Source organism: Aquila chrysaetos, chromosome Z (assembly GCF_900496995.4).
Source record: "Aquila chrysaetos chrysaetos chromosome Z, bAquChr1.4, whole genome shotgun sequence".
Classification (NCBI taxonomy): domain Eukaryota; kingdom Metazoa; phylum Chordata; class Aves; order Accipitriformes; family Accipitridae; genus Aquila; species Aquila chrysaetos.
Window position 1 is genome coordinate 58,745,439 of NC_044030.1, and position 13,978 is coordinate 58,759,416.

The 13,978-nt window shown below is 40.1% G+C and overlaps 1 protein-coding gene across 1 annotated transcript in view; it reads left to right on the forward strand.

Moving 5' to 3' along the window:
• PGM5 (phosphoglucomutase 5) overlaps positions 1–13,978 on the forward strand; it is a 77,434-nt gene that overhangs the window by 47,712 nt on the left and 15,744 nt on the right. The window contains exons 8-9 of the mRNA XM_030005534.1: positions 8,423–8,558; positions 9,547–9,730. Of these exons, the coding sequence (XP_029861394.1) occupies positions 8,423–8,558; positions 9,547–9,730 (320 nt within the window). The remainder of the gene's footprint in view (positions 1–8,422; positions 8,559–9,546; positions 9,731–13,978) is intronic.

The following is a 13,978-nucleotide window of genomic DNA, read 5'->3' on the forward strand; positions in this document are numbered from 1 at the left end:
TGTTGGCGTCTGTGTTTTCCCTCAGTATTTCTCCCTTATCTGTCCCAAGAACCAGTCACACAATAGAATGCAGAATGAAAGGCAAATTTCAGCCCTCATGAATTCAGTACTGACAGGAAGCATTAGAGCAAACAATTAAAATATGTAGTCTGTAAATCTGCACAAATGTGGTTTTGGTTTATGAGAGAAACTGAATAAATTTCACAGTGATTCTTTTTTTCTTTCCTGGATTGTGGCACAGAAATTCTTTCTTCTTTTTATTTATTAGTAGATTTATGTTAAAACTGTTTTTGAATGAGCACATATCAGAATAACTTAACCATTTGCCTGGCTAATAATTTATTCTATATTTTGATGTGAGTTCCATGGAGTTCTTTATTTTGGTATATAATTAATTGGCTACAGCTTTTCATAGAAAATAATTTATCATGCAGTATAACTTGGTTACAAATTTCATTTTGCTTTGATTAAGTTGTGTATTAAGTTTGTTTGTTAAAGTCAATTAGAGCAAAATGCTGCTTTTTAAAAAATGAGAATACCTTTAAGCCATAGACATACCACTTTATGTGTTAGCCTGTCATTAACTCTCTAAGTACCTGAATGGACTATGATGGAAGAAACAAAAATGTGTTAGATTTATTTGGGTGTCTATCTGTAAGAATTAAGAGAATTTAAATGAATAATGAATGTTTATTTTCTTTCTGTTGTGAATGGGAACCAGTGTCCCATGATTAGCAACCTGGATGCCTTGGCTTAATTGCTGCGACTGGCACAGATTTGTATTGCCTTGAATGTATCTTTTGAATAGATATTTTCAAAGGGTGTTCTGCAAGGTCATTGAGTGAGTTTTAACTTGCGGAGAGTGGGGCAGGAAGATCTTGTATCTTTCAGAATGTACTGCCATTTGTTGTGGTGTGTTGTTAGACTGTGTCTCCATTTGCCCATTAGAGGTCTAGACTGGGGAGTTTTCAGCTCTCACTGCTTTTTGATGCTTTTTCACCAGGCCAGTTCTGTACCCCTTCCCTCTAAATATTGAAGTTCCTCCTGCTCATCAAAACCCAAATATTTCCATGAAACTTGGTTGGGTATTGAGACATCAGCATGACCTCATTAGCACCCAAATAATTTGGAAAAAACTCCTGCCTTCGTCATCATGCTGAAGAAAGGGAAGTGTGGGTTTTGACTGGAAGGAGCTTGTAGGAGTTTGATGGTGAGTTCCCATAGACTGAAGTACATCTGGGTACCTTAGCCTGCAGAGTGCAGCATCTCCTGGTTCATGCAGTTTTATCTGTAGAGGTATGTAAAGCCAGCAGGGGTGGCCTCTATGTGCCATATGCCATGAAAAACCGCTTCCTCAGGCCTGTTTCTGCTTGGGAAGTAAGGCTCCTAGACCCTCCTCATCTGGTGATGCTGAGTACAACTCTTGCAGATGCTTTCTGTCTCATGGAGAAGGGAAGAACCTTTGGTTGCTTAGTAGAAGCCTTGTCTCCTTTGAGGAGAGTTGTCATTAAAATTTTATGGTGCAGTTATAAAAAAAGCCAAACATCAAATTTCCCTGGCCCATTGAAAAGGCATGTTCAGGTCTTGCTGAGCAGGCAGTCCCAAGCACTGGTGGACTTTAGCCCTGCAGATCAGTTATATAGGAATCAAGAGAGGTGGTTTCAGGGCTTGATATACTGAAACACTGAGGGCATTGTGATCTGTGTTGGCCTAACTTTATTACCTTGAGTATCAGATGGTTGAATTTGGGAGGGAGAAACAGGTGTCTCGTAGATGTCAAGGAAGGGCCTCTGGAGTTTGTTCTTCTAGGCAAGGTAATTCCTCTAACTTCTCTCTGTTCTTACACTTGACTTTTTTCCTTTGCTTGTTTCCTTCTGTAGGGCCTAAAACAATTGCATTTTGTACTATAGCCTCTCTTCCAATTTTGCAGCTCCTGTCTCCTGACCTCAGACCAGTCTCTGCATTCCTAGCACTCTCCGTGTTCCTGTCTTAATCTGGATTTCCTATCCTGTCATTATTTCTTGAGATTCCTGATAAATTCTGTCTCTTGTGAATTCTAAAGGTGCTTGAACAACATATTGCTGTCTAGCATGGAGAGCTGTTCTACAGCAATATTTAATCTGTGCATCATGGCACGTTCTGGTCAGAAGAGCTTTGTTGTACCTGCAACACTTCAGTGCAGAAAGCCTCCTGACCTCCCATTTAAGTCAATGCCATCTAAAGGCTAAACTGAACCCTCAAGATTCAATCCCATGGGCATCCAAACAACTTGAGCACTGGGTTTAAATTCCTCAGTGCATGTGTAGTTGTTGTGTAAATGAATCATGACGGTTCCTACAGGGCAATTATGCAATGACTGCGATGCCTAAAGTTTGTTTTTCTCCCTGCCTCAGTTTCCTTATCATCTTTCAATTCAGTGCAGCTGTCTGAAAATATCTCATATGCCAGTAGGTTTATTTGTAAAATGCAGTCTTGTCTGTAGATGACCAATACTTCAGCGATGCGAGCTGTTTTTAGGAATAAATATTTACCTTATTGCGAATCTTTTAGTAATGTCCTAAGCTGCATGACCCTCACAAGTTTCTGCCAGTATTGGGCATCTGAATCAATTTTACAGCTTTCCCCTCAATCATATCTATTTAGGGAACTGAAACTTGGCACCTCTTTAGCTTTCAGCACGGAATATTTAAGGAAATGTACCATAGAGCTGATCAGAGTGGGAAACTTGCTGTTCTGTGCAAGAGAAAGGGGTTTCACAGATCCACATTCTGTCGTCAAACTAGCCGAACAGCACTGGAGACCAATTGCACATGTACCCAGGTAGTCCACCCCAGCTGGAATTTCTGAATAATACTGAGCCCTGGCTTTATAACATAAGGGATTTTGCTCTGGCAAGTAAATAAAAGCAAATTTTCTGCTATAAAAGGACAAAAGATTTTGAAAACATCCCATAGGACTGTGTTTCCCAGACTTGTTTTCTGGCAGCTGATCTTGGAGCTCAACCAGTGCTTTAAAAACTTATTCCATTTTTGTAGCAGTGTGGGGAGCTTGTCAGATGAGGTTAGTAGCTTTCTGGTTCTATGACTAATGCCCAGGACACAGTTCAGAGAAGGGCGTCAGCAGCAGCAATTAGTTTCTAAATTTCATCAGCAAACTATTAATCAGGATTAGGAGGGCTGTGTGGCTGATTTATCTCTCTGCAGTTTAAGCCACTTCAGTAATTGCTACATCTTTCATAAATTTGCATGCTTCATCTCTGAATTTCCAGATGCTATTAACATCAGCCGCCTTCTCCTGCAAGACTATGTAGAAGAAGAACTAGTGGAGAATGTAAAAATGTGCTGCTGCTGAAATGAGTGAAAGCCTTAAAAGAGCTGTTTGGTGGTATCTGTTACAGTAACACAAATCTAAAATAATCTCATTAACTTGAATGAAGGAACAGATCAGAATGCCCCTAAATCTCCATTTGCCTAAAATATCGTCAAGTTTCAGATTGCTGGATGATAAATTCGTAAGATTCAAAGCGTGTGCAAACAAAATGTATACTCGCTTCAGTCAGATTTTTGTTTTAAAATCACATTTACAGAATGCAATATGCTAGGCAGAGATGACTAATTTAGGGAAAAGCAATGACATTTTCTTCATGCGTGTGACCCTCAGGCCTCACTATCTCTGTCAGAATTGGAAATCTCAGATACAGAATAAGTTAGACATGTAAAAGACAGCCTGCATGTCCAACATCTTTCCAATACCAGAAAAAGCATAGTATGAACATTTTTGCATGATCTTACTTTTCTCAGGCTATTGCCTCTCAAGACTTTACTTCAATTTATGCCTAAGTGGAGTATTCCTTTATGAATGGGAACATGCTCTGAGAGTTTTTCCCAGATTATTTACTCTGAGTCCAGCCATAGCAATTGACTGTTACAGTAATAAAAAATAACTTTTGCTACTGTTATATCCAGAAATACCTTACAAATTAACTTAAAAATAAATTGTCGAAGTAGATGCAGTTACTATAATTTCCCTTACTAATGGCAAATTAAATATAATGGGATAATCAGCAAAATATTTGTTGACTCCTCTGTTCTATTGACTCTTTCTGCTTCAGCTCCTTAAACAGTCTGGAATTCATTAATGCCTTGGATGTTTCAATTAAAAGTATCACTGAGAATTATTCTGAGATTGCTGAGAGCCCTCAGCAAGCCAGGAGGACTGTTAGCATTGCAATCTCAGGAATACGGAGTTGCAAGGCACCTTTTACTTTGCACAGGGCAGCTCTGCCTCTGCGGATCCACAACAGCAGATATTGGATTTATAAAGCGAAGAAGAATGGTGTGAGCTGAACTGAGGCAGCAGAATGAGCTCCCTCCCTAGACTTTCTATCGTGTCAGCTGGGCAGTAGGAATAAGTGAGAGAGAGACAGTAGGTGAAAAACAGAGTTGACTAACAGAGTTGCAGTAATAAATTTTAGTTTGCTAAAAGAAAGAAGGGCAATAAATGGAACAACATATGTACATATCGTAACCCAGTTGACGGATATGCTGGTGAAATAGGTGGAATAAACAAGTTCTGAGAAATCCCAGTTGTCAGTTTTCCTCCTATTAAGAGTGACATACTGAGACACTTCTTGGGCACACAGGGTTATTGTCCTTGTACTCCTATCAGGCTAGCGTTTTTAATCAGTGACTTTTGATTCTGGAACAGTTGGGTTGTTTCCAACTTTTCCATCCAGGCTTTTGCCTCTGGATTACTTTCTTCCAATGCTTCCTCTTTCCAGAGAAGCAACAATCTGTATGCCCTCCTGAAGGACACACAAAGACACAGCACATGCCAAAGCTGCTGAATGGATCAGAAGAATGATAGGTGTGTACACTCATCCCTCTTCATATAGATTTATGAGCTTAAGGCATGCCGGAGCAAGGCTTAGAGCACAACAGAGAGCTTTCCAAAAATTCTTCTGTCCATGTTTCACTGCACCATTTTGGTTCAATGAAACATACTCGAAGTGTTTGTTAAATCAAAACTCATCTCTTCTTTGGTGTTCAGTTCAGACTGTTGCACAGATGTCATGATGCATAGACCATTTTGGTGAATGAATGCTGTGCCTTTCACTGTATGATTTGTTGGCCTGCAATCTGCAGAGTGTTACACAGCAGGAGAATAAATGATCGTTTACATTGGAACAAATTGCTGAGGCGTTTAGCTCAGTACCATGTCTCCACTTCTTGCTGGTGTCTGTTGAGACTCTTAAGCCATTTAGGTTGCTGATAATATCAGCAAAAGAGATGACTTCTTAGGTGAAATTGGGTTTTTCAGTGCTAAGGATGAATGGCTGAAAGGAGAGGCAAGCAGGTTAAGAAGGACAAGAACAGCCACGGTGGCTGTTCCTCCAGCTCGCCACAGCCCTGCCCTGCCCGGCCATGGGCCCCCCCAAGCTAGGCCTACCCACGGCCCCACATCCTGGCCTGGCCTCAGCCCATCCCTGTCCCCACGGAGGTGCCCGATTTCCCGGGGCTGGGGCTGCCCTGGTGGCTCCTGGCTGGGGTGGTGGGGGGGGCCCTGGCTGCCAGGCCCTGCCCTGCCACCCTGGGGGAGCCCCTGGTGCTGCCAGTCCCTGGGGAGCCCCCAGCCCCTGTGGTGACCTGATGACTTCTACTGCTGCTACCAGAGGAACGACGGGCGCTGGTGGGAAGTGGCAGCTCTATTTTAGGCCTCTCTTTTGGTGTCGGTGGCAGAAACCTGCACCATTATCTGGGAACAGACTCTTCGCTACAGTAACAATGATCGTGACCATGCTGTCGGCTTTGCCTACAAGTAAGCTGACTTTATTATCTGTAGGCCATGTTGCTGGTGTTTCTGTGGAAGGCATCCTTCAGCTGATCTAGCACGTTATCGCAACAAGGGAGTAGACAAGGTGAGGACCCGATTGTCCAAAGGGCTGACTTCCTGTGGAGGGACGTTCGTTTTCCTTTCTTATCTGAAGCTATTTGCAAAGCTGTGAGGGCTCATAAATAACCCTGCCCTTTTTCTTCTGATTAGTTGGCACTCCATGCTTTCACAGCACCCGGGACTCTGGAGCAGGAAACAGAGTGGGCTGTTGCTCTTCCTTCCTATAGTGGCTCCTTGAGGACCAGCCTGTAGCTCTGGCCATTGTAGTAGGAGACTGCCCTTGTGGCAGAGAGCTCACGGATTACAGATCAAGGCAGATAAAAAGTGGCAGAAAGGAAGTATTCTTACTATCATGACAGCTACTTTGCAAATGCAAAGGAACGTTACCATCAGTCTCAGCTCTCAAATCCATCTACAGTATTCAATGTCCTTGTTTTATGCATTTCCTAACTCATAGACACAAACATAATCCTCATATAAGTATTTTTCCTCTTCACAAGTCTTCAGTAATCATTCCTATACAACTCTGATATTGTGCTGAAATAGTGATTTACATTTAGTTAACTCTGTGGTGTTAACTTGCTTAATGTTAAGTTCAGGGTGTTGGAGGTCTACACCCCCAGGGTTGAACATAACACAAGAAGACTAAGTGGGAGGCAGAGCTGGCAGGCCCAGGACGATGGGCTCTTAGCAGATCTGTATGAGTAGCAGCTGCTGCTATGACTGTTGGTCTTCCCCAAGAAGATGGATTGCAAGTCCAAGGCAGCAGCAGTGACTGGAAGATGGACGTCAGGACTGAACCATAGGAATCGCAGTGGCTCTCCGCATGCCTTGCTGTTTTCCTTATATGTCTTTAATTATCTGTTGACAGTTTTTCACAGGATTAACAGCTTCAGTGCATCAATTTATATTATGGGAACCATGTCTTCCGCCAGTAGCAAAACACAGCCATTTTGACAGATGACTGTGTAGACCTTGCAGGCTGTTATGTAAAACCACAGCACTGCAAAGCACTCTTGCCGCCAAACGATTTTTGTGTTTGAAGAAGGAGGATATTTCATAAAACAGGTTTTCAGCTTAAGACTTTCGAGATTTCTCTCTGGAGGATTTTGCTAAGTATCTTCTAAGGGCACAGATAGTCCAAGTGGTTGCCTCCTGATCAGTAGGTAATTCATGGAGGAAACAAAACTTGTGAATTACTGCACTTGCTTTGTACTCAGGGTTTCAATAATGTGCGACTAGACAGAAAAAAACATCGCAGCTAACAAACTTTAACCAAATCTAGTAGTATTATGCCAGACCAATGGCCACATATTTGATGTCTTTTCAAGTTTCTTGAGTCCATTAGTTTATGTCATCAATATCTACTGAGTGTCAGATGTCTCAGATCTTACTTTGTGTTAATTCTCATGCATGCTTCCTCATGATTTTTTGGTAATCTGGGTTAGATACATATGGCCACAAAAGCTTTTTCTGAATTATCCAAAAGAAGAGGGCACTTGCTGAGATGACTCAGAACCTTCCTATGAAACAGTCTTTTGTTAGGAAATACTGATTTTATTGAAACTTTTTGCTGATTGATACATTCCAATTTTAACATGCAGAGCTTAGCGTCATAGAAATATTTCTGGTTGAGGTATGTTACACATCTGTTGCAGAGCAGCCTATTACTCCAAGTTGGCATTTTGGCTTTGGATGTGGGAAGTGCAAGATCAAGTCTGTGCTCTTTTGAATTCAGATAATAGACTTGAACTTGTGCATCCCGTATCTGAGAGTATGTGCTAAATCCTGTGGAGTATTCCAAAATTGTTCTTAGTCTCCATTATTGGATCAATTTCTCTCTTCATAAATATAAATCTAGGAAGGGATTTAGATCTGAGCATCCAAACATTTTTACCACTGAGATATATGGAGAAATAGGGAAAGGGGAAAAAGTGCTATTCTCTGGTTTGCTTGTTGTTTTTTTTTTTGTTTTGTTTTTTTTTTCCCAGAAACATTTTTTTGGGCTTTTGTTTTTTATCCTGATGGGAGGTCATGAACATTCTGGAAATCCTCATTTTTCATGGAATGGGAAAATTTTTTCTCTGCAGCTTGACAGAATAACATCTGCAGAGATAAGGAGATGCTGTTGAACTTGACTCACATAACTCAGAACATTCTGGTTCATCGCCAGGGGTTTGCATACCTAGCCCAGTTCTGGGAAACAGTACTAGAGGTGTGAAAACACCCTGTATGTCAGTGAGCAGGAATCATGACTAAAAATGTTCTCCTTCTACTACCATTTCTATTCAAATGCTTGTACATCTTTTTATTTAACCTTAGGAGTACAGACTTTGTCATATATAAATAAATCACATTTTAAACATTAGTTCTGGCTGTCTGTCTGGAAGATATCAGAGTTGCTGAGGTTAGTACTGTTGATTACTGTTATGTGACATACAAAGTTAAATGAGACATTTGCCCAGCTTCTTTACCTTCTTTTCTGACTTGCAGTGATACCAAATAATGTGCTTTATGTATGTCTCTTTAGGGTCTGATCACCTTCGAGAGAAAGATGGACTCTGGGCTGTGCTAGTTTGGCTTTCAATCCTAGCAGCTCGAAAGCAGAGCGTGGAGGAGATTGTCAGGGATCACTGGACAAAATTTGGCCGGCACTACTACTGCAGGTGAGAAAAATGAGGAAAGGGCACAGGAACTTATGCAGTTGGTAGGACAATTCTGCTACAACCATGGCTTCTTCATCTGTGCTCAGCTGCATTTAGGTGTGCATTTGCTGTGTCCACAGAATGAGAACCTGCCACAGATTGCCACAGTTCTGTAGGCAGGTTTTTTCTGATGAGTAATTGGCAGCAGAATTTATTTACTTACTGAAGGAGCAGCATCTATATGTCACTTTTAGTATATGAGTAATTGAATTTTCTGATATTGAATGGCAGAATTATTTGAATTACTTACTTGTAGAATCTGTAGGCATAGATCATTACATGGTGTTGAAAAAAAGATGAAAATCCCAGCAAGATTTACTCCTGCATTTGTTTCTGTATGTGTTTCCGTGTGACAGTGTTTTAGTGAGAACTGGGACTATGTCTACTTTTAATTCAGGAGAACTCCTCCAAAGATCTGAACATTTACTCATTTTTACTAAGGTCTCAAAAGCGTGTATTCTAACTGTCATTTATATCTTAGCTTCTGCCTCTCTCTTTCCCTCAGAATAGACTTAATCCAGAGGAGTTCACATATCTGTAAGGTCTTTTGCACACCGCTGTTCCTCAAAACTTGTAGCAAAGTTTTCTCCATTTCACTTGGCTGTTGCGCACTGCACTGATTGTGTCCTTAATCGTGGAAAGCTAGCTGTGTATAGGTGATGTTTTCTATGCTGTTTCAGAAACGGTGCATTTTCTAAATGATTTCTGTTGACTCAGAGTCAGGTGGCCAGAGTGGAACTCTGGTGCACACAGATAATGGTCAGACTGCACAGAACTTGCATGCGTGTGCTGGTTTGATTTGCTATCAGTACTTCAGTGTCCACCTCTGATTTTTGAAGGAAGCAGTAAATTGCTAATTGTGAGTATATTGAGTTCTGTGTAAGCAGAACCGTTTTCTCAGCTGTAGAGGACTTACTTCTTGGTTCTACTTTTTTTGTATATGTGCAAGGTTTGATTATGAAGCACTGGAACCCAGAACAGCGTATTTCATAATGAGAGACCTGGAAGCTTTGATCACTGACAAATCATTCAGCCATCAGCAGTTTGCTGTGGGTAACAATATCTACAGTGTGGAGAGAACAGACAGCTTTGAATACATAGATCCTGTGGATGGCACTGTGACCAAAAGACAGGTATGGCTGGAGTGATGGAGTACCAAAGTTTTGCGACTGTCATATTGTCTCTAACAGTGTTTCTAACGTTCAGCTGGCAAGCCTCTCCATTTATTTATAGGATGGTGTTTTCTTTGCTCTGATAGATACCACGTTTCCTACTTAAGATTAGCTCAGTCTGGATAAGATAATCGACCTCTGGTTTAGCTTGCACTTGCTGTGCATAGCTGGAGCCAGTAGTGTCACAGAGAATGTAGGAGGGGATGGAGATCCTGGTGACAGCAATGCACGTGCAGGGAGGGTTCCCTTTCCTGAACAATGCAAAGTAGAAAGACAGTCTTTTCTTCTTCTATTTTCTATCTGAAATCTTCACTTGCTGTATGTTACAGAAAAAGTTAAAATTATCTTGCTCTTGGTGACCCACAGGATTTGCATAATTAAGGCACAATATCTGTTGTAGCTAATAGCATGCACAAGACGTTAGTGGATTGTACCATATGTGGGCAGTTTTGACTTCTCTAGCCCAAATGACCGGTTCTGTGTTCCTTCTGGGCTGTGTCCATAACGAGATTCCTTAGCTATCAAGAACTGCAGTTCAAACTGAGCCTTCAGTGTTTTGAAATTCATGATGTGCTCAAAACTACCCATGTACTTTTGCCACGTGTAAATGTATATTCAAATATCTTGAATATGAGCTATGACCCATATTAAAATGTCTTCTGATTTTATGCTGTTTATTTTTATTGTCCTAGTTTCTCTGGTTTGTAAATTACTTGACCTGACCAGACCCTAGCAGATAATGTTACAAGCCATTAAAACTATTGTCATGCCATTCTGCTCAGAGTCTTTATAGTTTCCATTCATCATTGCATCCAGAAAATATAAGTAGTCCACCTGCCACTGAGCTACTCTCTTTGTGCATATTACTGCTGAAAAAAGATGCGAGGATATTGTCATATCCAAGTCCGCTGGAAAATTACAGGCATGGGAGACTTGTGGACCTTGTACTTTTAAGAAACAGCTTGTGAATTTTCAGTGCACTTTTCTTTCCCTTCATTTTCATCCAAAGCCCTTGTCCTAAATTGGAATATAATTGCTAATCATATCACCATGTAACACAGAGAAACATGACTTGGCCTGTTTTCAGATGGGCTCTGAAAGTGAGCCCATAAAATCAGAAAGCATGTCTTTTCACAGGGAGAAGCACGTATTTATTGAGAGTACAGTTCAACCAGTTTGTCTTTTGACAAGGGCACATTCCTAGCTCCATGTGTGTGCAGCGTCAGTGGGATTCTTCAAGCACAATAAAACAAGGGAGGACATTGATCCATGCAAATGAAGCGATAGTTCACTGCTGCCATTTTTCTCAGGTAGCTTGGTCTTCATGTAAATGCAGATACCTCTTTCTGACTGTTATGAGCTTCATGCAGATTTTCCAGCTATGTTTTCAGGAACCTGTTCAAAGTTTTGTCCCCAGGAGGTAAGGGACAGACATTTATATTCAGTGTAACTGTACTATGTCTCATGAATGAGAAGCTGGCTGCATGATAATTAATCAGTTAATAAACAGCAGGTTCAGAAAACAAACACAGCAACAACAAAATAGGCAGCAAACAATACGCCCACACTGTAGCTTCTAATTCACTCTTGACTATGGAAACCCATGAATATTGTTTATCACAGTGCAATAATAAGCCATAAAATCAAATTGAATGTTCTGCTGTTCTTGAAGACTGTTTTCATTTTTAAAGTCCTATTGTGCTAGCCTTTGCACACATGAGCACATAACAGTGCTGCTCCTGAGGATCCTGCAAGCCAGAAATGGAACCAGTTGCATTTTTGTGTGAAATTTGAATTAGAAGGATGAGAAGTACAAGTTGCCCATTATAATGATTAAGTTTGAGCTTTTTAATGAAGTGTTCTTATATTCTGAGATTCACAGAGTGAAACTCTGGAGCTTTATTATTAGAAGTTTGTTAACGTTTTCTTGCTCCTTCGTTAGATTTGGGAGGCAAAGGGCTCTGCATGTAGTCTTGGTTTTTTTGTATTACAGTTTGAGCAAAAGTCGGGAAACAGGTATTGGAAAAGTTGGAAAAAAGTTATTTCAGATAACTCCCCAGAGATACAGCAAAAATTCTTCTCTGTTCAGAATGATATTTCAGTCATGTATCAGCAATAAGGTATTTCCTGTCAGAGTAGTGAGTGTGGCCTACGGGACACTCAGGGGTCCAAAGAGAAGCAATTAAAAATTGTGATACTCGCAGTATCTTCAAGTAAAAGTATAGCCATTTTACATGCTCCTAATTTATGTATATGTCTCTGTGTCTAATATATTGCTGGTAGGGTAGATTTTCTACTGGTGTTACTCCCTGACGTTATACTTTAATAATGTTTTTTGAAATCCTAAGCTATTTTGCTTTAAGTTTGCTGCTTTGTCTTGTTCATGCTAACTTATTATGCTACTTTATTATTATTTATTTAATTATGAAATTGGTAACTGAAAAAAACCCCAAACCACTGGAAACCAAACTACATAGTACAATATGTAGTAGGTTTAGTTTTCTGAGTGCTTCATGGGTACTGATACATCAGTAGGCTGTTTAACTGGATTTTAATGTAAAAGAGAGAAATCCCAGTGAAGGTCCATCTCCATCACATCAGCTTCAAAGTCAGTGGGTTAACTGTGGAACATAATTTTGTTTCAGAGCTTCCACACAGCTCATTAATATCCATTAGCAGGCCCAATTTGCCTAAAACAAGTATCTGTAGATGTTCCGTGTGGGAGCCATACTAAACCTTTTAATCTGCTTCCTCCCAGAAAAAAAATTGTGTGTTCCCATAAGAAAACATTATTCTTGTTAGCGACAAATAGTCCGTCCTATTTTGTTAAAACTGGAAGTTACTTTGTCCTATGGGCTTTCCAGTGTGTTATTCTTCTTTCTTTTCCTCTTGCATTGGTTTATAAGTTCTGCATATAAAATTCTATGTTTCATGGAGCTGACACCTTCTATATAATAAATTGCAAATATGTGGCTTTAAATTAATGGAGCTTATGTCAGGTGAAAAAATACCATCATGGCAAACAGTAAGTAGGCTGCTTGCAATTTCACGAGCTTGCTTTGACCTTGCTGACCACAAAAGCTCAAAAAAGTCAGGAAGGAAAACTTTTATGTGTTAGACTGGATATTCTGTAACAAGTGTGGAAAACCTGTTTGGTTTTGTCTTTACACAACATGGAGAGTCACAGGTTATTCTCCAAGCAATGCTTTTCCATATTTATTTGGTAACAGTGTTTTTGGCTGGGTTTTTTTGGCTTTAACAAATGTTTGTAGCTCATGGCTTTTAGGTATAATTTCCAGAAAACAGTGAGGGATATAAAAATTTAAGCGCTCTCATTAATTTCTATGGCCTTCCTGAGTGAAAAGCTTTGCTAGTACTTAACTCACTGTTTCCAAGGGAGAGTCAAAAGTCAGATTTTTTGCTGCTGGGCTCTCTGAAAAATGAGTTAAACTGAATCTCCAGGTGCAAATATCTTAACTTTAAAAGTTGACTTGGACAGTCCAGCTCTAAAGGCCATTGTTTCCCTAGAATATGATTTATCACTGGCACTTAGGTTTATTGTTTTTAAAGAGTACAGCCACTGTGTCTCTGTAATTCCCTTTTACAGAGTATTTTCAGCTGTATGGCAGGAATCCTAGTCTTACAGACAAATATTAATTGTCATCATGCATGTATAAAAATCAATAGTGTCAGTTGTGTGTCCCTGAGAAATGCAAAATGAGTAAAATAATAAGCTCAGAAATAGTACAGTGAACTGTCTGAATGCTGGTTGCGTGTCTATATATGTTATATAAGCATCCCAAGTGCCATTAAGTGTAACATCAAACTGGCTACAGATGCTGTAGTTCAGTGGAGCGTTTTTGCCTCATAAAGTTATGGGAAGAGTTATGGGGAGTGTTTATAAATCCTTTTTATTCTGAAGACCATAATTTAATGAGTGGTGATACTTCAGATGTGCTAAACCAAGTAACAATGTGCTATTGTTGTTATTGTGAGATAAACGTGGAGTATGTGGAAGAGTATTCAAGTAGTCTTGCTAGTCATGTAATTGTGGGAGTTGTTAGGCCTGGCAGGAGCATATAAAATGACCGTTTAGTCTTTGAAGAGGAAGACACATGCTGTGGTGTTCATGCTTTCATTTTGTGCAGATATGTTAGACTTCCTTCCTTCTCTCTTAAAGCTGATTGACATTAATGTTCTGTACTTTGA